The sequence below is a fragment of the Microcaecilia unicolor genome, chromosome 3 (assembly GCF_901765095.1).
Source record: "Microcaecilia unicolor chromosome 3, aMicUni1.1, whole genome shotgun sequence".
Taxonomy (NCBI): Eukaryota; Metazoa; Chordata; class Amphibia; order Gymnophiona; family Siphonopidae; genus Microcaecilia; species Microcaecilia unicolor.
Window position 1 is genome coordinate 432,316,146 of NC_044033.1, and position 26,846 is coordinate 432,342,991.

At 43.6% G+C, this 26,846-nt stretch overlaps 2 protein-coding genes across 5 annotated transcripts in view; both read right to left on the reverse strand.

Annotated features, from left to right (window-relative positions):
• SLC66A3 (solute carrier family 66 member 3) overlaps window positions 1-12,042 on the reverse strand; it is a 42,783-nt gene extending 30,741 nt beyond the window's left edge. For 2 of the 3 annotated variants that reach the window (XR_003941649.1, XM_030198859.1), the window contains exons 1-4: window positions 11,766-12,042; window positions 3,286-3,368; window positions 3,113-3,182; window positions 934-991 (exon numbers count right to left, since the gene is read on the reverse strand). Coding sequence is in view for 2 of the 3 variants with exons in the window: in XM_030198859.1 (XP_030054719.1) it covers window positions 934-991; window positions 3,113-3,182; window positions 3,286-3,368; window positions 11,766-12,010 (456 nt within the window). In the remaining variant the exon portion in view is untranslated. Of the gene's footprint in view, window positions 1-933; window positions 992-3,112; window positions 3,183-3,285; window positions 3,369-11,678 lie in introns of all 3 variants that reach the window. The other variant, XM_030198860.1, reaches the window with a different exon arrangement.
• A 7,298-nt stretch (window positions 12,043-19,340) lies between these two features.
• Window positions 19,341-26,846, reverse strand: part of C3H2orf50 (chromosome 3 C2orf50 homolog) — a 31,915-nt gene continuing 24,409 nt past the window's right edge. For both annotated transcript variants that reach the window (XM_030195597.1, XM_030195596.1), the window contains 2 exons: window positions 25,205-25,244; window positions 19,341-19,784 (listed from right to left, as the gene is read on the reverse strand). In XM_030195597.1, coding sequence (XP_030051457.1) covers window positions 19,593-19,784; window positions 25,205-25,244 — 232 coding nt within the window. In that variant the 3' untranslated portion in view covers window positions 19,341-19,592. The remainder of the gene's footprint in view (window positions 19,785-25,204; window positions 25,245-26,846) is intronic.

The following is a 26,846-nucleotide window of genomic DNA, read 5'->3' on the forward strand; positions in this document are numbered from 1 at the left end:
GCTGCTGATCTTATGGAGAGGGAGCACAGACACTAAAATGAAAGGGGCCAAGCTTGTCAAGAGTGTAGTCCTCTATATTGCCCAAGCACGCTGGGGAACAAGTTACAGAGCTTTGTATTTCAGGTTGCTGAAGCTGTACTCCTTAACCAAAGGTTTATGTTCTTTTTTTTTTACCACCAGAAAAGTTCTGGTCTTTTATTATATTAGAAGAAATACTAGACTGGAGGTCAGCAGGACATGTTGTCCCATCTGCTCTTGTTAATACTTTTAAGTACATTTGTCCAGTACTTAAGAGAACAGCTTAATTTGTTAATGATTTCTCATTAATATTTCACCCTTTTTGATACAAATTGCCATATTGGATTCATTACTTAAAAAAAACCATACTAACCTAAGTTGGAGCCCCTTTTACAAAGTGGCGGTAAGCCCAAACAGAGCTAACCGCTCGCTAAAAAGGAAGTACTGCCGGGCTACCGTAGTAGCCCGGTGGTACTTCCCACCCCCTGTGTGCTGTCACATTTGGAACTACAAAAATATATTTATTTTTGTAGTGCCAGTGTGTACCTGAAGGTAATCGGACAGTGCCGTGCGCTGCCCGGTAACCACCGGGTTAGCAAGGGAGCCCTTACTGCCACCTCAATGCGTGGCGTTAAGGGCTCACCCCTTGAAATGGCCGCGCGGATTTTCCTGCAGAAAAGCAAGAGCTACCTTTTACCTGCTGCAGTAAAAGGGGGCCTTGGCACACATCAAATGCCAGCGCAGGCCCCTTTTTGTCGCAGCTTGGTAAAGGGGGCCCCTTGGTAATTCTAAATTATTTCTAGCCTGTAGAAAAGAAAAAAAAATTTATTCATGCCGAGTTCTAAAGTGGAACAATTTAAACACAACCCATAATTATTCCAGATTTTCTCCTTTAAATTAGAATACCATACTTACCATGGCCAGGTCCATTATCCATTTTTGAAGAGCTAAAAGATACCATCCTGAAATAAATCTTAGCTACAGTTAAGGTAGAAACTCTTGATGTGCATGCAGAGTTCCAGTAGCTGCACTGATTTCGAATTAGCAAAATTATCATGATCTACAATCTTCAACTGCCGCCTTATAAAGATCTTGGGACCAATGTCTCCAAATGGGTTATTTCTGCGTATATCATGACAGTAATGAATCTCACTCCTTACAGTCACATCTGAAAATAGAATGTATGCAGTCTTGAATGTTCATGTGCTACAATTTCATTTGTGTAAAACAGGAGAACCATGTTAATCTATAAATGCATGAATAGACTATAAACAACTGTTCCCATAGACCATTCTTTTTACTGCATTATCTGGAACCAAACAGGTGAAGAATATATGTTAGATTCTTCTTTCACAGTAGTGAAATGGGATATTATGTAGATGTCAAGGACCTTTCATTTCAAATAGGGAATAAGTATTTTTTAATTGAAGTTTATATGTTTATAATTGCAACAAAATACAATTACAAGCATTAACCAATCCACATCAAGAGGAGCAGAGAGAATACAAGAAAATAAATCTAAAAAAAAAAAAATGATATATAACATGATAAATATCTATTCAAAAACAACAATCCAATGGAGTGGAGGAGTGGCCTAGTGGTTAGAGGTGGCCAGTTCAAACCCTACTGCTACTCCTTGTGATCTTGGGCAAGTCACTTAACCCTCCATTGCCTCAGGTACAAACTTAGATTGTGAACCCTCCTGGGACAAAGAAATATCCAGTGTACCTGAATGTAACTCACCTTGAGCTACTACTGAAAAAGGTGTGAGCAAATAATAAATAAATAAAATTATTAACCTTATTATTCACCTTTTGTTTTTTTCTCTTACTAAAAGAAAGGATTCTGAGAAAGATCAAAATATACATACCTCTGCACTGAAAGGTAATTAAACAAAGATAACAATGAAAAAAAGATGCTCCCAGGCCCAACACTTGCCATTTGTTGTTGATGTATACCAAATTGGTGCTGATAGTGTCTCACCCAAGGACTGCCTCATAGATTTTAACTTGAGAATCAATTCTGCTTGTGATTCTATTATCATGCGATTTAATTTGTCAATAACATTAAATCCAAGGAACATGTTGATATAATTTCAATCCACTTGGTGACAATCGGGATCATCCAAAAAAAAACGTGGTTCCTTGATTAAATGTAGCCCACTTGCTGAACATGAAAATACTCTAGCAAAGTTACAGAGTGCATCTCAGTTCGTATTAAAAAATGCATTAAGTTTAGCCATTTCAGGTCAATCCAACATAGGAATCTGTTGTGCTGTTGAACAAACAATTACTAGCCATCAATGCAGACATCTTTTCTGCTGTGAACCCCAGCTTGGAATTCCAACCCACTGCTCCCATAATTCCTCCTTCCATACTTGAAACTAGCAAAAACCATAAAATTGGCAGATAAAATAAAATAACAGTCCCTTATCTCCAGCATTTTTGGAGAACATCTTGAACATTGGACTGTAATACTTGATTCAGATAAGTGGACATTTCTAAGCTTTAATAAATAGTCATTAGATAGATGTGTGGTCAACTATGCAAATGGTTTTCAGTTCAAAAAGGTGTAATGACTGATTTAATTGTCAGCTAGTTAAGTTACTTGGCTGAGAGTTCCATAAGACTGAGCACCTTCACTTAAATATTAACATATTTAATCACCGTTAGAAGTTATTCAGTGAGTCTCTTTATTGTATTATTGTTAAACCATGATTATGTAATACCACTCCTCTTCCCCCCCACCCTCATGCTTAGCTCTCTTGCTTTTTCACTCTAATTTGTTTCATTACTCTTTAAACCGCTTAGATTTTCACACACTGATTTACCATATACCAAATAAAATGAATTATGAACTATTGGCTTAGTGTCTTAGGGCTCCTTTTACAAAGCCACGCTAGCGATTCTGGCGTGGCAAATATGACGAAACCCATAGGAACTGAATGGGCACAGTCACATTTGTCACACCAGAATTGCTAGCGAGGCTTTGTAAAAGGAGCCCTGAATGTGAAGGAACACCTATCCACGGCCTGAGAATTGCACAGAAACATCTTATGCTGAGGAGCTGTGAGGCAATCACAAAAAAAGGATACATAGCTATATAAGGCAAAGCCTGATTTACACTTCCGGTGTAATAGAAAACAAAAAGCAAGAGAATAACATCTGGAAAAAAAAAAACACACAAAAAAACATTATTGCCAATACACTGGAGCTATTACCCGTTTACAACTACAAAACATACTGCTAAATGAAAAAGAAATATTACCTTGTGCAATAAGGATTGGATATTCCAAATAGGTTTCTAGCGGATACCTGTAATATATTTGGTACCTTAAAAACACAAGAAATCTAAAGGAGAAAGAGAAAGAAAAATAAGGGTGTACTCAGGAAGACAAGAAGATTTGTTGGATAAAGGAAAAATACATATTTCTTTTTTGCACATTCACTGTTTTGATGTCTTAAGAATGTGCTGGATGACAAATATCTGATAACTGATTTAGACTGGTCTCAGATTTAAAGAAATCTTCAACAAATAAGATACCCCCATATCTGTGGTCAGGGGCTTCACAGTACAAGGTGAACCCACATTTTTATACTTAGTTGTGGCTTCTGGGCAGCAAACAGAGTGGCTGAACATTACTGCAAAGCAAGCATGCATCTCTTTAGTTCCTCCTCCACATAAGACTCCATAATATAAATAACCCAGTTAGTAATACACAACTCAAGGCTACTGAAGAGATTGCCCCAAGAAGTAATTATCATATTGTCTGCAAAAGTCAGTGGAAACAACATAGCAACAATCAGCTACATGACTCGTGGTATACACAATAATAGCCTACTGAGGTTCTCCATTTCCCTTGCTGTTGTAAGAAGGAAAAGCAAACACACCTCAGGACACAGGAACAAGAAACTGCTGCTTGCTGTTCCGCACTGTGATGCTGCTAACTTTTGTGGCTCGATGCGCATACTAGAACTTACTCTGAAAGTATTCCAGGATTCATACATTCAAATGCACTAAAATGTTAACTCCAGAACATAACATCAGAGAAAAGACCAACATGGCCCATCAAGTTTCCCTAAGCCTGTAGTGTGGGGCTGTACCTGCCATCCAGCACAGGTCTCTTCCCCCACGCCTGTAGTGTTGTGGCTGTACCTGTTGCTCCAACACTACAGGCGCTGGGTGACTGGTACAGCCCTAATACCACAGGCTTGGGGGGAAGAGACCTGTGCTGGATGGCAGGTACAACACCACACTACAGATAGGGGGAATCAACAGACCATTGGTCTTATTTTCAAAAGTGATGGGCGCCCATATTTCGACCCAAATCGGGAGATGGGCGCCCATCTCGCAAATGCACCCAAATCGGTATCGAAAGCCGATTTTGGGCATCTTCAACTGCACTCCATCGCGGGAACAAACAAAGTTGACGGGAGCGTTCGGAGGCGGGACTGGGGCGTGTTTATCGGCCGAGGAGAGATGGGCGCCTTCGGCCGATAATCGAAATAATTTGGGTTGCTTTTGCTGGACCCTTTTTTCCACAACCCAAGTCCCAAAAAAGTGCCCCAACTGGCCAGATGACCACTGGAAGGAATTGGGGATGACCTCCCCTGACTCCCCCAGTGGTCACTAACACCCTCCCAACACAAAAAAAGAACTTTAAAAACTTTTTTTTACAGGCTGTATGCGAGCCTCAAATGTCATACCCAGCTCCCTGACAGCAGTATGCAGGTCCCTGGAGCAGTTGTTAGTGGGTGCAGTGGACGTCAGGCAGGCGGACCCAGGTCCATCCCCCCCTACCTGTTCCACTTGTGATGGTTAATGTTGAGCCCTCCAAAAACCCCCAAAACCCACTGTACCCACATGTAGGTGCCCCCCTGCACCCCTTAGGGCTATGGTAATGGTGTAGACTTGTGGGCAGCGGGTTTTGGGGGGATTTGGGGGGCTCAGCACACAAGGGAAGGGTGTTATGCACCTGGGAGCTATTTTAAATTTTTTTTTTAATTTGTAAAAGTGCCCCCTAGGGTGCCCAGTTGGTGTCCTGGCATGTGAGGGGGACCAGTGCACTACGAATCTTGGCCCCTCCCACAACCCAATGCCTTGGATTTGTTCGTTTTTTAGCTGGGTGCCTTCAGTTTCCATTATCGCTGAAAACTGATAGCGCCCAGCTCAAAAACGCCCAAATCCTAGGCATTTGCCCTGCACAACCCGTATTATCAAAAAAAAAAGATGGGCGCCCATCTTTTTTCGAAAATACGGTTTGTCCCGCCCCTTCGCATGGCTGCCCACGGAGATGGGCACCCAGTTTCGATTATGCCCCTCCATGTATATCAACAAAGATAGCCCAAAAATGTGAGTATAAGTGCTGTTGACCATGAAAAACTAACATTTATTTACTGCCTTTTTGAAGGAAATCACTCAAGACAGTGTACAGTACATGCCAGGATTAGCAAAGCAGCTTATAACAAAAAAATAATAAATGATTGCTTACGGCATACAACCCTACTGAGAATAACTAAATAAAACAAAGTACTGTATTGCTATACACATGACTGTCATGATTTGTTTTTTCACACTGAATATTCCTTCAAGCTATGAAGATATACTAATGCACTAGTTCTGAGGCTCCCAAAGAGTCAGGTTTTCAGACTATCTATAACAAATATACATGAGAAGTGTGCACATAGTGAAGACCTCATATATGTAAATATCTCATGCATATTCATCTTTATCCTATGGATTCAATAGAGTAGGTCCAAGAATCACTATACTAGCAGATTTCATACCATATGCAACTTCCATTCTGAAAAATCCATGCACTGTGCATAGTTTATTATATTTAGCCAATCCACCAAAATCTGGAATAGAAGTGGCAATTTCATCCTCTTACCTGTTTGTTAAAACAAAATAAATGAAATTCAAAGAACATGGTGTAAGAGGTTAAGAAACAACTGTGGCATTTCTGTACCCACTGGAAATGGAGATTGAAATCCACGTTTCTTTGTTTTTTTTATCCATAGCCTTCCCCATTACTACTACTACTATTTAGCATTTCTATAGCGCTACAAGGCGTACGCAGCGCTGCACAAACATAGAAGAAAGACAGTCCCTGCTCAAAGAGCTTACAATCTAATAGACAAAAAATAAAGTAAGCAAATCAAATCAATTAATGTGAACGGGAAGGAAGAGAGGAGGGTAGGTGGAGGCGAGTGGTTACAAGTGGTTACGAGTCAAAAGCAATGTTAAAGAGGTGGGCTTTCAGTCTAGATTTAAAGGTGGCCAAGGATGGGGCAAGACATAGGGGCTCAGGAAGTTTATTCTAGGCGTAGGGTGCAGCGAGACAGAAGGCGCGAAGTCTGGAGTTGGCAGTAGTGGAGAAGGGAACAGATAAGAAGGATTTATCCATGGAGCGGAGTGCACGGGAAGGGGTGTAGGGAAGGACGAGTGTGGAGAGATACTGGGGAGCAGCAGAGTGAGTACATTTATAGGTTAGTAGAAGAAGTTTGAACAGGATGCGAAAATGGATAGGGAGCCAGTGAAGGGTCTTGAGGAGAGGGGTAGTATGAGTAAAGCGACCCTGGCGGAAGACGAGACGGGCAGCAGAGTTTTGAACCCATATTCATTTTAGATCAAAACTTCAATGTGAATACAATATGTGAAAGAAATTGCACTTTAAATCAATTATGAAAAGTGATCACCTAGTTTGAGGAGCGAATATATTCTTTAAAACCTTTGTGCAGAATTCCCCCATCATAAGTCCAGGCCTCCCCCACTCCACATCTCCCCCAAGTTCAACATCACCACTAGCTCTGTTGCTCTCTCTGCTAATTCCAAGCAAAACCTATACCACCTTTCTCTCCTCCACCCCATTTATCTCCCACTACGATCCCCAGTTCTCTGTCTGCACAACCCCTGAAAACTTGACTACCCTAACCACAGTTCTTTCTCCACCTCTTCCCTCCCCCAAGCATGACCCCCAACTCACTTTGTTCATGGCTGGCTGCTTACTTAATCTCTCAAGACCCCCGATATTGCTTCCTCCTTTTTTTTTTTCCAGCCTAAGTAACTGACACTGTCTCTGTAGCCCACAACATATTTTTCACGTAAGTGGAATTCTGTACTGCACAGAATTCCCCCAGAATACAGTACGAATTAACCTGCTTAAATATTCATCACTGGAAAAATAACTTTTAGGTCTCTGCTCTAGTTTTGAATACTGATTATTTTTCACAGCCTGCTCAAATGCTTATTTATACTACTACTAATCATTTCTATAATGCTACTAGATATATGCAGCACTGTACATTGTATAGGAAGGTATTTTCTCTGTCCCCAGTGGGCACACAATCTAAGGGGTTTTTTCCCCCCCCCCTATCTGGGAGAGTTAAGTGACTTGCCTAGGATCACAAGGAGCTGCAGTAGGACTTGAACACAGTTCCCCAGGATTGCAGTTCACTGCACTAACCATTAGGCTACTCCTCCACACCAGCTTCTTTTTTTAGTCTCAAAACAGATCAATCAAGCCCTATGGTTTTATTGAAGGGCTGCATTCCACGTAAGCAATATACAGACACAAATGGCATTTTGAAGACCTGCAACGACATAATGAGCAGACTAGATGGATTCCTGCTGCAGCACTGCAGAAAGGATGGTGTATGCACAGAACATTATTTCACTAAAGGTTATGTGGAAAATATAATTGAGAAATTTATTCTTACCTGATAATTTCCTTTACATGAGGCCTGCTAGACCAGTCCAGACTGATGGGCTATGTCGCCCAATCAGCAGATATAACCAGAAATATTCCCAGTATGCCAATGCTAAGAATAAACTGAAGGAAACGATATACATGTGGAACCCTCTGCAGACCCCAGGACATTAAAGAAATCTATGTAGAATGAACAGGAAAGGGCAGCCTGCAGCTATGGACTACCAGGACTCCACCATCTTCCCAGCTGGGTTTGAACTGGTCTAGCAGAAAAGGAAATTATCAAAGTAAAGATACATTTCTTCTTCATTATCCTGCTAGATCAGTCCAGACCAATGGGATGTAACCAAGCTTTATCTCAGCAGGCGGGAAGATGACAAGGCACCCTGAAACACAGCTCTGCCAAAGGCAGCATCTCCTATGGCCTGAACATTAATCTTGTAATGTTTCACAGAAGAGTGCAGCGGGAATCAAGTGGCCGTCCTGCAGAAATTCTCAGGGCTGACAGCTCAAGATTTCACCCAAGACGACGCTTGAGCTCTAGTTAAGTGAGCTCTGAGCTCCACTGCCATCGCACCTTTGCACAGCCCATGAAATAATATGAATTGCATATCTGATTTGCAAAAAAGAATTTGTGACCTTTGTATACATCCAACTTATGAAGGGCTCGGGAATCCAACTTGACTGACTGAGAAAGTTGGAAATGTAAACACCCGATTTAGATGAAAGTGGGAAACCACCAACAAAAGAAAGGCTGGTATCATTCAAATGGAAATCAAGTCAGTCCAAAATGACAGGTAAGAATCTCTGCAAGAAGGAGTCTGCAATTTGGATACTCTCCTGGCTGAACAAATGTCCACTAACAGGCTATTTTCAATGATAAATCCTTCAGCCAAGAATGTTTCAAAGGCTCAAAGGGCCAGGACCAGCTGAAAGGATAGTAGCACCAGTGGCGTAGCCATGGGGGGGGGGGGGGGGGCTGGGGCCTCAATTTGGCTTTGGGGAGAGGGGAAATACTTTATAGGACCACCTCCCTGCTGCTCTCGACCCCCCCTCCCCCCCGGTAAGCCCACATACCTGGGCTGGTGGGGGTCCTCAAGCGCTGCCACAGAAGCTTTCTTGCGCAATATCTGCCGCCACGCTGGCTGCCCTGCTTTCCCCTCCCTGTGCACATGCTCATTTTTAGTGAAACTGAGCATGCGCAAAGATGACGCATGCTCAATTTTACTAAAAATGAGCATGCGCACTTGGGCAGGAAAGCACTGCAGGTAGCGTGATGAAGAAATTTCACCACAGGAAAGCTTCTGCTTTCGGGGTATGGGGGACCCCCCACCAGCCCAGGTATGTGGGCTTACGGTGGGGGGGGGGGGGGGGTCGAGAGCAGCAGGGAGGTGGGGCAAAACATGTCCCTCCACTTTGGGCTCATGCCCCCTCCCAGATCGAGGTCTGGCTATGCCCAAACGGAACCCTCCCCAATCGCATCGTTTCCGGTGTCCCCTCCCTCCTGAATGTCCAGTGTTTTTTCCCCTCATGCTCCTGTAAAGTTTACATCAGTCACCAGTGGCAGCAGCAGCATGCCAGACTGCCTTTGGACATTCCCTGGATCTTCCCTCTGCTGCATTCTGTCCACAGGAATTGCATCAGAGATAACAGAGGGAAGATCCAAGGGCTGGCCAAAGGCAGTCTGTCATAATGCTGCTGCCGCCTCTGGCAGCTAACGTAAACTTTACAGGACCATGGGGGAAAGAGGTGAGGAAGCAGTGCCGGACCTGCGGCAAAGGGAGAAGAGAGAATGGGAGAGACCAGACCGGGGGAGGGGAAGAAAAGGTTTACATGTAGACCAGGTGAGGTCAGAGGCTGGGTATTTTGGCACCAATAATTACTGGAATCCTGGGCCAGAGCCTTACCTGGTCCAATGGTTAAACCAGCCCTCCAAAGGGCAACTTGGAAAGAGCTCCCATGATCAAATTAAGGTCCCAAGGGTGTTGCAAATTTGTTCAATTGCCTGCAAAAAAATTAAAAGCAGCAGCAGCTGTGTAACCAGAGATAGCCATCACCTGAACTCTTAGGGGTCCTTTATTTAGCTGCGGTAAAACGGGTCCTGAGCTAGCAGCAGTGGCCATTTTTGCCACGCGCTGAGGTCCTTTTTACCGCAGCAGGTAAAAAGCTCAATAAAAGAAATGGCCATGTGGTAAGTTTGTGCTTACTGCGATGTCATTTTGGAGGGAGGGAGGGGGGGGGGGGAGGAAGCACTTACCACCACCCATTCAGCTAATGGTAAGGGATCCTGTGCTAACCCAATGGTAACCGGGCAGTGCGCAATGCTGCCCGAATACCATCAGGTAACCCCTTGAGGTAATATTTCCTGGAGTTTCTGGTAGCACCGGAAATGTTGCTGAAGGCTGTATTAAGCCATGTTAGGCCTGCGGTATTTCCAATTTGGTCAAGACACAACTGCATAAAGGCCAGAATCAATGCAGATCCGCTTACCTCTGAGAGATCTTCTCCATACACCAAACGTCAAAGGCCCACCAGATGCAAACGTAAGCCGGAGACATGAAAGACGGATACACACGCAGCAAGGTTGCTTCAACAACCTCTGCATTTTAGGCACCACTTCTTAAGGGCCAAGCCGTAAGCCAGAAGAGATCTGGATCCTCCAGGAGGACTAGCTCCTGCAAAAGGAATCTGGGTCCCCATGGAAGGGACCCAACAAGAATGCTTTACCAAAGTCTAAGGTCTGCAGATATCACGGAGGCCCAGATTTAAGACTTGCCCTGGAAAAAAAAAGTTGCTTGCAAATTCTGACATAGCACATCTTTTGCCTAACAGTTCAAATACTTGCAATTTCAGGAAAGAAAAGGAATCGGGTGTGTAGGGGGTAAGAGGACACTACTGAGTACTAAAAAGGTTTTTTTTTGCCTAAAGTACTGTAGGGAAACTCTTGCACTGAATGGCCAAAAGTAAACTTCCAATAGTATTTTATAGCATTACAAAGCATTCCACAAGGGTATTAGGTATAAATCTCGTACCCAAAGAAATCCAAACAGGTACCTAAGACAATGGAAGGCTGCATGAAATTGAATACTTAAAATAACACATACTATAAGGGGATGGGACTTGACCTTTCTGTGGTTACAATCAAAGCGGTTTAAATATTACATACAGGTACTTATTTTGTACCTGAGGCAATGGAGTTACGCGACTTGCTCAGAGTCACAAGGGGCAGAAGTGGGAACTGAACTCGGTTCAGTGGTTCTCATGCCATTGCACTAACCATTAAGCAACTCCTCCACTCTACTACCAAAAACGGCATCAGCACTGGACTACAGATGCGATAGTAGAGCTATAGGCCACCTGACTTTTACCCCATAACACAGGACATCAGTAACTAGGGCGCAGTTAACACAAAAGGTGCTTCTGTGTCACAGATGTGTGCAAGCAAACACACTAACTCTCCTTCTATTTTTTTGTAAAGCTTAAAAGCACTGCCACTGGAGTATTCCAGAAATCTCCGTTTATATAATCCGTATATAATTTTAAACAACATGGAAATGGAAAACTCTCGACCTCTTTCTGTCATCAGCTGTCTAATTGTATTGTATAGTATAAGTTGTGTGTGTGTGTGTGTGTGTGGGGGGGGGGGGGGGGGGTTCCTCTCCCTTTTGTTTGCTGTATTATTGAAAACCTCAATAAAAAAATTTAAAAATAATAATAACAACAATTTTTTTTATGTAAAGTATTTTTTTTAAGTATCTATAAGCACCAGATGATTTAAATGAACTTTCGGGAGCCGTGGCTAACACAACAGTATTTTACAGCCTGCAATGTAATGAAAGAGCAGCCGCCCAGGCGCCTCTGTTAAGTCATTTTTTGAAAATGAAGGGAGTTGAACTTGTATTTACAGCAGACGTAGTGAATACTCCCTTGAAAAAAACAAAAAACAAACTACCGGTATATATCTCTACAATCCATCTTCACTGCAGTCTCTTCATTCCTATTTTACCGAGCCACTGCCATCTGACCAGTCTCTTCTTACCCGGCGAGCTCTAGCAGTAAACTTTTCAGGCTCACGCCCTGAGCAGACTTAGCAGCCATGATGGCGATTATCTGCGGGAATTTGAGAACCATGCACACTAGCAAGGTACTCCAGTTAGCAAAGAGCAAAAGCTCGGACTCCATCGCTGCTGAAGCTCGGTAACCGCACGACAGAACTACAACGCGTCCCCCTCTTCCAGTCCTGCAGCTCCAGACAGATTGAGCTACGTCATTGAGCGTTGTCATTCAATGCTCGCGACTAGATGCATTGCCACGCGCACGTCGATCACACCCCCGGGCCGGACCGGGCGGGCTAGGTTCCAGCCAAGGAGGTTTAATAGACAGGAGATGAAGTGCCGTCAGAACGCTGAAACCAATTACTTCAATCTAAGTTTTCCCTGCACAGCGCAGCTGTCATCCCTGTTCACTCAAAACAAAGCAAGCAAACCTATCAGCTGCTGCATCTACTTTGTCATTCTTTATTGTTGTTGGTAGCATTTTTAATTAATCTCACTTATAATTTCAAACATGCCAACTTGTGCAGCATACCAGTAGCGTAGCCAGAGTTTAATTTTTAGATGGGCCTGGAGGTGGAGTGGGTGGGCACAGGCCTTGCATTTCCTCTTCACCCGCTACCACCCCCCTGCCTGCCCGCCGCCACCACCGCTGCCGCCGCATTTCCTCTCCATTCGCTACCCCCCCCCCCTGCGACAGCCCCCTGCACATGGTCAGTTCTGGTCATTTTTACTGACCTGAAGCGCCGTTCTCCCTCCAGCACCGGTGATTCCCATAGCCAGCCTTCTGCTAGCGTGCGTCATCGGAGCCTCTTCTCAGGCGCGTCCAGCCTACTCTGCAACTTCCTGTTTTCCACAAAGGTGGGACGCAGGAAGTTGCAGAGTAGGCGGGATGTGCCTGAGAAGAGGCCCCGACGACGCACGCTAAATGACCAGATTACCACCAGAGGGAATAGGGGATGACCTCCCCTGACTCCCCCAGTGGTCACTAACCCCCTCCCACCACAAAAAATGATGTTTCACAACTTTTTATTTTCACCCTCAAATGTCATACCCACCTCCCTGGCAGCAGTATGCAGGTCCCTGGAGCAGTTGTTAGGGGGTGCAGTGGACTTCAGGCAGGTGGACCCAGGCCCATCCCCCCCCTACCTGTTACAATTGTGCTGCTTAATGCTTAGTCGTCCAACCCCCCCAAACCCACTGTACCCACACGTAGGTGCCCCCCTTCACCCCTTAGGGCTATAGTAATGGTGTAGACTTGTGGGCAGTGGGTTTTGAGGGGGATTTGGGGGGCTCAACACACAAGGGAAGGGTGCTATGCACCTGGGAGCTCTTTTACCTTTTTTTTGTTTTTGTAAAAGTGCCCCCTAGGGTGCCCAGTTGGTGTCCTGGCAAGTGAGGGGGACCAGTGCACTACGAATCCTGGCCCCTCCCACGAACAAATGCCTTGGATTTATTCGTTTTTGAGCTGGGCGCTTTCATTTTCCATTATCGCTGAAAAACAAAAACGCCCAGCTCACAAATTGTCGAATAAAACATGGACGTCTATTTTTTCCGAAAATACGGTTCGGTCCGCCCCTTCACGGACCAGTTCTCAGAGATAAACGCCCATGGAGATAGACGTTTTCGTTCAATTATGCCCCTCCACGTGTTTTTGCTTCTAACACTAACTTTTTTTCAAAGTCCTTCTTAGCCCTCCTTATCTCCTTTTTTCATTATTGCTGTTATCAATAGAAATCAAACAAAATAAAACATGGAAAAGAAAATAAGATGATACCTTTTTTATTGGACATAACTTAATACATTTCTTGATTAGCTTTCGAAGGTTGCCCTTCTTCGTCAGATCGGAAATAAGCAAATGTGCTAGCTGACAGTGTATATAAGTGAAAACATTCAAGCATTACTATGACAGTCTGACAGGGTGGGAGGATGGGGGTGGGTAGGAGGTATGCATGGGGACATCAAAGCATATCATTGATATTCTAACAGGATGGGTGTGGATAGGTGAGGGGTGGGGTCTTTGAAGTCAGGATGATTGAATATTTTAACACCCAACAGAAAGGACTTAACAAGGATCTAGGGTTCCTAGCCCATTATAAACCATGAAGCTGTATGTCTCTGTTGATCACCCCACCCCTCACCTATCCACACCCATCCTGTTAGAATATCAATGATATGCTTTGATGTCCCCATGCATACCTCCTGCTAAAGTGCTTTAAAAAACACAAACAGATTTATTCTTTCGAAGGTGAACTGTTAGTTTGCTTGCCTTAGTAGAGCTACATAGGAAGGTAGCTGATTGAACTTTGTTACATTTTGCAGGAGGGGGGATGGGTCCTTCAGCTTTTTCCAGGGTTGCCAGATGGGCGGTTTTCCCGCCCAATTGGGCGGTTTTCCGCAACCCACCGTGGGAAACTTTTGCCCGCGGCGGGTTGTGGTTTTTTGGGCTGGTTTTCTTTTTTCGGTGCGGGTTTTGGGTGGTTTTTCGGCCAGCGGGGGGTTGGGCTAATGGCGACAGAGGCGGGGTTTGTGACATTTTGGGCGGGGTTTGTTGACGTATTGGGCGGGGCGATGACAGTGGGGGCGGGGCTGATGACGGCGGGGGCGGGGGTGATGACGGAAGGGGCGGGGCTGATGACGGCGGGGGTGGGGTGATGACGTCGGGGGTGGGGTGTGTGCGGTTTTTGGGCGGGTTTTGAGCGGTTTTGTGTGGGAATTTTTTTTTTTTATATGGCAACCCTGGCTTTTTCCTGCATGCAAATGAGGGCAAGCAGACAGGTTGGTGGGAGCATTTCCACTGAAATGAATAAAGCTTGTGGGACTGACTATGCCTACACACTGTATGAAGAGAGCTGAATCAAACTGAGGGAAATGAAAATCTGCTCCCCATGAGTTCATGGGGGAGGGTGACTGATGGCATGAATATTGAAGAGGATTTGAGAAAAAAAGTTTGAAAACAAGCTTGACTTGTGCTGAGTGGTTCTGGCTGGGTGTGGAGATTGCTCTCTAGTGGGAAAACTGGTGATTACAGATCCTTGACAAAGACACAGAGAGCAGAAATCCTTGGGAGTAGAGTAGCTCAGGGCAGAAGAAAATAATCTATGGGGGGCATAGAAGAGCAGAGGTAGCCCTCTAGTGGGGAACCCTGAAACTGGCAGTTGCAGAGCCCTGTTAAGGGTTGATAATCCTGAACCCCAGCAGGGAAAAAAACCCAGAGGCTCCTCTTGAAAAGAGGACCAGCGAGGGACAAGGCCTCTGGGGTGCAATTAGCACCAGGGGCCAAGCTAGGGTTAAGGCCTCTGGAGTGCCATTGGCAGTAGGGGCCCACCAAGGGTGAAGGTTCCCTAGGTGTGGCTAGCCCTAGATGCCCAGCAGAGGAGGTCAGCCAGTCCCCAGAGCCCAGGAAAAGCCTCCAGGAAGCCACAGCAGGGACAGGCTTAGCCAGCCTGGGATGTAGCATAGTAGCTGCCAGCCCAAGAAGTCTCCTGCTGGAGGGATAATATCTGAGGGGACTGGGAGAGGAGAGACCTAAGCCACACAGCCATACTCATACACTGATTTGACTAAGCAGCAGGGAAGAGCTTAGAGCTACTACCTTGGCAAGCAAGACTGACAGGGTCTGAACAGTGTGTAAAGGACTAAGTCACTGATTCTGAATACTTGAGTCAAAGGCTAACTGTTAATACTAGAGCGCTTTTGGTTTAAGAAGTTAAGTGCCAAGACTAGGACATGAAATGAGATTGAAGGGGGGCAGACTCAAGAAAAATGTCAGGAAGTATTTTTTCACGGAGAGAGTGGTGGATGCTTGGAATGCCCTCCTGCGGGAGGTGGTGGAGATGAAAACGGTAATGGAATTCAAACATGCATGGGATAAACATGGAATCCTGTTCAGAAGAAATGGATCCTCAGGAGCTTAGCTGAGATTGGATAACAGAGCCGGTAGTGGGAGGCGGGGCTGGTGGTTGGGAGGCGGGGATAGTGCCGGGCAGACTTGTACTGTCTGTGCCCTGAAAAAGACAAGTGCAGATCGGGGTGGGGTATACACAGAAGGGTGGCACATTTCTTGGGCAGACTGGATGGACCATGCAGGTCTTTTTCTGCCGTCATCTACTATGTTACTATGTTACTATCGGTGTTTGTATGTAAAAGCTGAATATATAGATCTGTGTCAATAGTTAAATAAAACCTGTTTAATTTATTAGCCAGCCCTCTTCACAGCAGTTCTTTTTTTTTTTTCCTGGGGGGGAGAAGAGGATAATCCCATCCACTAACACTTTTCATCACCAGGTGGAGGTACCGAGCACCAAGTGAGTAAGGGACCAATGGAGACTGTCTTCAGGAGGCTCCAGCCAGGTTTGGCTCCAAATCCAGGAGAGTTCAGTAAAGGGGCATTACATCTACAATCTTATGAATGTTCTTTACACAGCAATAATACAGGGTTTTCCTAAAAGTATTCAACTACTGAGAAAATGCATGAGCTCCACTCTCCCTTGTCTTGGTAAACAGGTTAATAATGGGGCATTTCACTGTTTGATTGTTATGATCTCAGCATCAGTTCACTAAGTAGAAATGTAAAACACTCATTGGAACAGGCATTAAAAAAATTTATTTTTTATTAAATTTTACCATACAAACCAATAAGAAATATCTTGTTCACGACATCAGAAAGGAAAAGGAAAAAAAGTACAAAAAAAGGAAACAATATAACAACATTCATTATAAAATAAAGCACCTGGACTGGAATAAGTATGCAATTAGGAAAAAGGACCCAAAGATGCACTCAGGAAAATTATGTTCCCCATTTAACCAATGGATTGTATCCACAAAGAAAGATGATGCTTCTACAGACTTAATAACCACTTTAGTACTTAGAAAGGCAGCTAGCTGTGACAGTTCATAAAAAATATATTTCACTGACTGATAACTAAACATGTACATGGGAAGGTCTCCTATGTGGGTAACGAGCGGACTATAAATATCAAGTTAAGGAGGGTCATTATTAAAGTGCATTACTGCCATAACATACAATATTTTCCTCTTAATATGCATTAAATGGCAATAATATGTGTTATATTTTTGTAACACACATTCATAATAGTCACCATGGGATTCATAGTAATGCAATGCAAATGTATGCAAAACATTTCATTACTAGGTAAATCAAATAACACAGCTTGCAGTGAACACTGCAAGCCACACTCATCCAGGAAAAATAATACCAGCTAAAAGTTGGCATTATTTTTCATGGTTGACAGCATCGGGCCACTAAGCCTCAGCCTGATGCTTCAGAGCTGCATCTTAAATGAGCCAGGGAGTTTAAGGATCCCCCCCTTCCCTTCCACTGATGTCCCCTCCTCTTCATCTCTTGAAGAACCTCCTCACCATCATCACCCCTTGAAGAGCCCTCTTTTCCAAAAAAGAAGACATTACACTTTCTCATAAGCCTCCTGGGCCTACCTTTAGAAAGCGCTGGGGTCTAGGAGGTATGGGGCAGGAGTGATCCCCAGTTGCTGCTGTCTCAAGTTGCTGGTGATCATTATTTGGGGTGAAGCTGCTGTATAAGGGCCTTTTTGAACCTGACACCAGCAGAGGCAGGAATGACTGGGGCTCACTCCTACCCTATATCCCATAGACCCCAGAGAAGGGGGGATATTTATTGAAATAGGGGGGGATATTTTTTAGAATGGGGGTGATGATGGGGGGAGCTCTTTGGATGGGTAATGAAAGGCGCTCTTTGGGGGGGTGATTTACATTAATTTACCTTGCCCCTGTAAGATGCAGACTGGGAGTATCAGGCCACAGCTTAATGGCTCAATGCTTGCAGCTAATGGCTCAATGCTTGCAGGCAGTATGAATAGCACAGCTTGTGAGGTTCATCACAAGCTGCCTATTCATGTACTGTGGGATGACTAACCTGAGATAGTACTGAGATACCACAGGTCAGTCATGCCCATATTAAGCTAAAGTGCAGTAAAAGCCCAACTTAATTACTACCATTTCAAATTAAATTAAATTAATTTAAATGAAATGAGAACAAGTCTCCTAGCTTTTAATAGTCACCTTCTTATACATAAGAACTGACTCTACTTGGCCATATCTGGATAGGCTCCAATCTTACAATTAAAGAACAAATCATCACAATGTCATTGAAATAAGTGAAACACCAAGTTCTTATCAGGATCCAAAATAAAGTTCACCATAAAGTTGTTAGATTAGGCTTTTCTGCATCCCATTCAAGCTGCATGGTCAAATTAACAAAATCATTTAAAGCAGAAGAAATCTGAAGGGTGGGAGATAAGCCCGAGCTATTAGAGGGAAAGCCGGCTGAGGAATTCTCAAAACATCAATCATCTATATATATATATATCTCTATATAAAATGCACCTCCAACGTTCTAATGAAGCCTCCAAAAGTTCAAACGTTCTAAATGTGTAGTTGTGTAGATCGCTTTTTCTCCATGAGTGTCTGCCCTGCCCTCGCGTCACAACATGATGACGTCGAGGGCAGAGCACTGACACTCAGCAAATTGCAACGCTCGACGAAACGTGATGCCAGATGCATCGCGCACCCATGAGAACGACCTGCAAGAAATAACGAAGGACTGCCATCGCCGAAACGTTGCTAGACGACGGAACAAAACGTAAGACGCATGACGGACCAATCAACATTACTCTTGGACAGCTGAACAGTAGCGGAGACACAGCAGCGGAAAAAAAGAAGACCAGGAGCCGCTTCTGAACGGCAGCGCCAAAAAAGGTAACCCACAAAAAGAAAACTCACACACACTGTCTCTGGAGCCCGGGATGGGGACAGAGAAAAGAAAGAATGGAAAAGCAGATTGGGGATTCGGGGAACAGCAGTGATTGATTGGGAGGATGGAGATGGAGACTTGGACATTGAGTGAAAAGGGTGAGCAGGTAATGAGATAATGGAAGACAGGATGGGGAGGTACAAGGAAAAGGATGATGCACTGAGGTTGAGATGGGAAAGGGGGGAATTGATGTGCAAGGGAGTGCCCATACACTGTCTCACACACACACACACACACACACACACACACACACACACCACTGTGTATCTCACACACACACACTGAGACCTGGGGGGGGCTGAGACCAGAGGGGGGGAAGGGGGTCCTCAGACCACAGGGGAGGGGTCCTGAGACCTGAGAGGGGAGGACACTCACTGTGTCACATACGCACTCGCATACACTCATTCTCACATACACACACTCTCAAAGACACACACGCATCCACTCTCACTCTGTCACACACACACACTTGCACATTCACTCTCTCTCTCTCACACACAGTCACTCTCACAGACAGACACTCAAACATACACACTCCATGGAAAACCTTGCTAGCGCCCATTTGATTTGTGCCAGAAATGGGCCTTTTTTACTAGTATATATATAAAACAAAATAAGTCCATAGGGATAGTAGTAACAAGTTTTAGGGAAATGAATAAATCTTAAAGTCCATTAAGGAGCTACATTTTCTAGGTGTTCCACCTCATTATCATTAATCAAGCAATGCAGATTAGTTTCCAACTTCTTGAACTTCCCAGCCAGAACTTGAATGAGCTTCATCTGACCTTCCAGTTTTGAGACTCACTCTTCAACCTCTTGAATTTAATGGGATAAACCGCTTGTTTGAGTTGCAAAAACTGTTCCTAGTGCTACAATAGTGTCCCATGAATTATCCAATGTTACCATAGGTGTTTTTTTTTTTTTCAAAAACCTTGATGGTGATAAACTCTACCCATTCATTGAATCTATAGTACCATGCTGGAATGGACATTTTTTAAAGTTCCTAGAAGGACGAGAGCTCATCCCCAAGTCTCCTCTTCTGGTGTCTCTTGGTAAGGAAGTAATCCATTTGAACGAGAGTTTTCCCAATGTTTGTGTTAAGTCTACTGCCAATATTTTGATTTGTGGTATTGGGAATATTGTCTGAAAACACCGATACATACTCTGGTAATGGCTGCTCTTCCTTTTCATTGCCCTGCAAGAAAATAAAAAATAAATGTACATCTTACTAATGAACTTGAAGAAAAAGCTTTCTAAGAATGACAATAAAAACAGAATATTGTCAGTTGCTGATTTGTCAAGTTTATTATCAGTTTGATATACCGTCCTACGGTAAGGCCTTCAGGGTGGTTTACAAAGTAAATATCATTATAGTCAAATAGAAAAGAGGAAAGCGAAAGGAGAGACGGGGGGGGGGGGGGGGGGTGAGGAATTTCATTAATCATAAAGCACAAACCATGGACAGCAGAACACATAAAAAAGAAATACCCCTCTTTCTCTGTACCTCCTAGTTGCTGATACCCTGTAGGGTAAAAAGTTGGCAGCCTGCACCATTGCCCTGCCTATGACAGAGGCAAAAATGATAGAGAGACAGGCAATGAAACTGATAAAAGGAATGGAATGGCTCCCTTGTAGGGAAAGGATAAATAGAGTAGAGCTCTTCAGCTTGAAGTGGTAATTACGAGGAAGTATGACAGAGATTTGTAAAATTCTGATTGGTGTGAACAAGTAAAGTATTAGAACTAGGAGGCCAGAATGACCACCTTGGAAGCCAGGCCAAGGGTTTGTCCCAGGGCAAGCAGTTGCTTCCCATGACTGTCTCAATAGCAGACTATGGACTTTTCCTCCAGGAATCTGTCCAAACCTTTTTCAAACCCAGATACATTAACCGCTGTTACCACATCCTCCGGCAAAGAGTTCCAGAGCTTAATTATTCATTGAGTGAAAAAATATTTCCTCCTATTTGTTTAGAAAGTATTTCCATGTAACTTCCTCGAGTGTCCCTTAGTCTTTGTACTTTTGGAATAAGTAAAAAATTTGATTTATTTCTACTCATTCTACACCACTCAGAATTTTGTAGACCTCAATCATATCTCCCCTCCTTTTTCCTGCTGGCCATTCCTCTCTCTGTGCACCCAAGCATCCTGGATTTTGCCATAGCCTTTTCTACCTGTTTGGCCATCTTAAGATCATCAGATATAATTACTCCCAAGTCCCTATATTGTACCACTCTCTCAGGGTTTTGCAGCCCAAATACATGAGCCTGCATTTTTTTTTAGCATTAAATCTTAGACCATGCTTCAGGCTTTGCTAGATCCCTCCTCATGTTATCCACACCATCAGAGATTTCTACCCTATTACCAAGTTTTACTATCATCTACCAAACAGTCCTTCTCTCCCTTTAGCCTATCTGTCAGCTTTCTATCAATCCCCTTATTTCTGCTGTATGGGCTCAGTTATGACTATCTTCCATCATCTGGGTATACTGCACAGCCCACTTGTTTCCACCTTCCGGTGACCACCATTATACTTACAACATGCGCCTGCCTCATCTAACTGCCACCACTGTGCTGTGGGGGGGGGGGGGGGGGGGGGGAGAGGAGGGGAGGTAGACATATGCACCCTAATTTTATATATAGTGCTCAAAATTGTGCACACATATTTGGGCATACCCAAAATTATGCATGCAATTTAATTGCTTAATGAGCCAATTACCACCAATAATCAGGCACGAACAATCAATTGTTGGTGATAATTGGAATTTACACACGCATCTTTATAGCTGCTATACTATAAAGGTGTGTGTGTAAATTTTTCCACATGGATCTGAGAAAGGGACGTGGCCATGGGGGGGGGGGGGGGCATGGGCAGGTCTGGGGTCTTTCTAGGATTTGTGCTCAGTGTTATAGAATTCAGGGGATTCATGCGTAATTTAGGTGCAGGGATTTACACCAAGGTTCAGTTGGTGTAAAACCTCTTGCCTAAAGTTGGGCGTGGATACCGGCACTAAGCATTATTCTATAAATGGCGCCCAACCGTTTATAGAACAGCACTTAATACAACTTTTTTGATTTATAGAATTGAGTCTATATAGACTTCACCTAATGCATCAGAATTTGTGGGGTAGCAGTAATAGATCCTGCACCAGTGGGGAAAAATCACTGCAGCTGTTGCTGTTTCCCACCCCACTCTGACTCCCTCCCCCCCCTCTTTGTCCCACTAGGTTCTGCATGGAGCTGCTTTCTCTTCACTCAAGTTATGCTCTGGGAGAAACCTAAGCCCAGATTGTGTAAATGTAGGTGTGCAGCTTCCCTGTGTGTACCTTTTAGAGTATGTGGGGGTCACACAATTATACATTGAAAAAGCTTTATAAAATTACCGACCCCTCCAGGATCAGTTTCATCATTTAGTTGAACTAGATGGTTGCCTAGAATGCCAGAAATTAGAAGGGGGGGGGGGGGGGAAATCACTCTGTCTCTCCTTTCCACAGTATTCCCGTGGGGAGGAAGAGGTTCCCGTGGGAGTCCTGAAGAAGTGTAGTCAAAATCTCTGGTGACTCCAGAATGAGACTTGGAATATACGGAGAGAGGCAGCTCGAGCACCAGAATGAGGCTTGGAACACTTATTGGTCAAATAGTGAATACCATCCAAAAACCCATGGGAGGCCGTTGGGGTTGGGAGGAAACAGAGGGCTGAAAGCAAATAAATAATAGAACTAACTCCTGAGGGTACAGGTGGGGATGGAGAAGATTAATTGTGGGGATGAAATAGATCTTAGCAGGTACAGATGGGTATGGGTTAGATTCCACTGGGGATGGGCGGGGTTTATGGAATTTCTATCACCTTGCAACTCTCTAGTTTGCAGACATTTATTGTCATGCTCTCATTACATCACAAACATCCCAGATAAATCACTAACATATACACTCCATTAAGTGATAAAATAATAATAAAATGATATAAGTCCCAATATCAAAACCAAGTGTGTAGAGAATCAATAAAGTCACACCCCTGTATAATATGTCCACACTGTATGAATAAGAACAATAGCAACACACAAACAGCAAAGGCGGTAAAAGGGGCGATCAAGGAAGATAAAGATGTAGTGGAGAGATTGAATGAATTCTTTGCTTCGGTCTTCACCAAGGAAGATTTGGGTGGGATACCGGTGTCGGAAATGGTATTTCAAGCGGATGAGTCGGAGAAACTTACTGACTTCACGGTAAACCTGGAGGACGTAATGGGGCAGTTCAGCAAAATGAAGAGTAGCAAATCTCCTGGACCGGATGGTATTCATTCTGGAGTACTGATAGAACTGAAAAATAAGCTTGCGGAGCTACTGTTAGTGATATGCAATTTATCCTTAAAATCGAGCGTGGTACCGGAAGATTGGAGGGTGGCCAATGTAACGCCCATTTTTAAAAAAGGTTCCAGGGGAAATCTGGGAAATTATAGACCGGTGAGTCTGACGTCGGTGCCGGGGAAAATAGTAGAGGCTATTATCAAAAACAAAATTACAGAGCACATCCAAGGACATGGATTACTGAGACCAAGTCAGCACGGCTTTTGTGTGGGGAAATCTTGCCTGACCAATTTACTTCAATTCTTTGAAGGAGTAAACAAACATGTGGACAAAGGGGAGCCGGTTGATATCGTGTATCTGGATTTTCAAAAGGCATTTGACAAGGTACCCCATGAAAGGCTACAGAGGAAATTGGAGGGTCATGGGATAGGAGGAAATGTCCTATTGTGGATTAAAAACTGGTTGAAGGATAGGAGAGTGGGGTTAAATGGGCAGTATTCACAATGGAGAAGGGTAGTTAGTGGGGTTCCTCAGGGGTCTGTGCTAGGACCGCTGCTTTTTAACATATTTATAAATGACTTAGAGATGGGAGTAACTAGCGAGGTAATTAAATTTGCTGATGACACAAAGTTATTCAAAGTCGTTAACTCGCGACAGGATTGTGAAAAATTACAGAAGGACCTTACGAGACTGGGAGACTGGGCGGCTAAATGGCAGATGGCATTTAATGTGAGCAAGTGCAAGGTGATGCATGCAGGTTCCACGTTAGGAGTTACAGACCAAGAAAGGGATCTGGGTGTCGATACTACACTGAAACCTTCTGCTCAGTGTGCTGCTGCTGCTAGGAAAGCGAATAGAATGTTGGGTATTATTAGGAAAGGTATGGAAAACAGGTGTGAGGATGTTATAATGCCATTGTATCGCTCCATGGTGCGACCGCACCTTGAGTATTGTGTTCAATTCTGGTCGCCGCATCTCAAGAAAGATATAGTAGAATTGGAAAAGGTGCAGCGAAGGGCAACTAAAATGATAGCGGGGATGGGACGACTTCCCTATGAAGAAAGACTAAGGAGGCTAGGGCTTTTCAGCTTGAAGAAGAGACGGCTGAGGGGAGACATGATAGGGGTATATAAAATAATGAGTGGAGTGGAACAGGTGGATGTGAAACGTTTGTTCACGCTTTCCAAAAATACTAGGACTAGGGGGCATGCGATGAAACTACAGCGTAGTAAATTTAAAACAAATCGGAGAAAAGTTTTCTTCACCCAACGCATAATTAAACTCTGGAATTCATTGCCGGAGAACGTGGTGAAGGCGGTTAGCTTAACAGAGTTTAAAAAAGGGAAAGAACAAGTCCATAAACCACTACTAAATGGACTTGGGAAAAATCCACAATTCCAGGAATAACATGTATAGAATGTTTGTACGTTTGGGAAGCTTGCCAGGTGCCCTTGGCCTGGATTGGCCACTGTCGTGGACAGGATGCTGGGCTCGATGGACCCTTGGTCTTTTCCCAGTGTGGCATTACTTATGTACTTATGTGACAAAAAAAGTCCCAAAACAATAGTGTGGTATAGAAGTTATTGATAGGTATCAGTGACTCAACACAAGCCATGTTTTGGCTGTAAGGTCTGCCTCAGGAGTCAATCCCAGAAAATGACATAATGGTCTAATAGTGTCAGGGGTGTGCTGGTAAATTGTTAAAAGGGGGCTCTCTCTTGCCAGCAAAGTAAAAGAGAATTCAGGAGGGGCCCAAGCCCACATTTTGGGATCCATGTGTTAAAGTAGCCATGGAGAACCGGCTCCCAAAATTCTTAAAAACTTAACAAACGGCTCTCAAGAGCCTGTGAGAGCCTGCTCCAGCACACCACTGAATAGCGTGTAACGCAATTAAGTAACTGTACCCGAAACACGCATCAAAGAAAATCCTGCCCTGGAGGGGTTGATAATTTTATAAAGCTTTCAAATGACACTTCTTCAGGAACCATTATAATTCGCATCAGATCTTAGTTGCCACTTCCTGGTGGAAAGCTGGAATCGCGTTCCAGTGAAGGCAGACGGCGGATGTTTGCAATGTTATGAGAGCATGACAATGAATGCATGCAAGCAAGCACAAGCTCAGTCACTGATGCTCGTTGAACCCAGAAGTACCTATGCATGGTGTGTATGTAAGTGCATGACATCTTTATCAGTGCATTTTTTTTGGAACACAATTTAATAAGAGCCCTTTTCCATCTGTAGAACTTGCTTTACACATGAAAAACACTTTATAAAATTAACTCTACAGTGAATAAATTTAGTTCAGATCTTACCAGTGAGTCATAATCCTTCAAAAAACTCCAGTGTTCTTTCCTAGATGAAAAAGTATTCACAATAGTCAGTTATTTTTAACAACCTAATGCAATTAATCTTGTAAAAGTACATTAAAGAAGAATCCAACTCTTCTGAAGTCATTCTCTCCCCTTATTAATATACAGAGCGGGGGTAGAGAGGCTGCAAGCTCTGTCCTATTTGTCTTTTGTATGTAAAAATTTTATATTCTTGCTGTATGATTTCTTTACTTTGATATCCACATTAATTGTTTTAATAAGAATGCAGTATATAAATGTTTAAAAATAAGAATAATGAACATTTTCAGCTGGACATCACTCCTAAAAATGAAAATCCCAGTGGGCTACAGACTAGCTTGGCTTTCAGGATATTCCTGCTGAATATGCATGAGATAGATCTGCATAAAGCTGAGGTTAATTGCATACAAATCTATGTTATGCAGATACAGATCCTAAAAATCCAACTGATTTGCTGCTTTAGAGAATCACACACCTTTGCTGTAAAATATCATTTTAACACAATTTCCCTATTCTTGGTAAAGACCATCCAGAGTTTTAAAATCTATCTATCTATCTATCTATCTATCTATCTATCTATCTATCTATCTATCTATCTATCTATTTTTTTTTAATTAGAAGTAGATTTTATCAATCAAATCTAATCAATTTCATTGGGTGACCAGAGAACTTGATAAGGGCACAGTGTTAGATGTCAAGTACTTGGATTTCAGGAAGGCATATGATATGGTTAACACAGGTGACGTAAATAAGGTGACTCACTGAGTTAGATATTATTATTATTATTTATTATTTGTTACATTTGTATCCCACATTTTCCCACATATTTGCAGGCTCAATGTGGCTTACATAATACCATAAAGGCATTCGCCAAGTCCGGTAGGGGATAAGTACAACAAATGTTATAGTGGGATAGGGAAGATAAGATTCACTAAAGCAGGCATTTGTTTTACTGCTCTACACAACATATATACACTTTCAAACTGACAGAACAATTATAAAAACATTCAGGAACAATTATAAAAACATTCATGGGGGAAGTTATCAAGATGTGGTAAAAGGTAGCCTTTTACCACACCTTAATTTACCATGGTAGTTAGCAACCTGCAGTATAACAGTCCTGCAGGTTGCTAACTACCTTTTGTAAATGAATAACACTACTTGAGAGCCACCTCACAAGCAGTGCTATTCTAGCAGTCCAGAGCATCGTGCTGCCAAGCTGTGGCCCAATGCTCTTGGCCATGACCTCGAGCCTCCCCCAGATGCAGTCCCCATACCTCTCTGATGAAGCCTCCACCCTCAATGCAATCCCCACTCTCCCACTGAAACCCTCCACCCCCTAAAAGGTCCAAGTCTCCCTCTCCCAATCTCCCTAGATAGCTCTCAATCCCCATCAAAGGGCTACCTTTTCAGCATTGGTGGTTTGCATCAAGAATATGCTACTCTTGCCTCCACTCCCACTACCCTGTTCTCTTTTCCACCACTCACTAGGTGCTGGGGAGATTTTGCAGCTCATCTTGCATATTTCTCCCAGCGTTCTCTGGAGTGACTCCCAGGTCCACCTTGATCCACTTGGGCATCCACTCCTGCTACCCTGCGCCCCTTC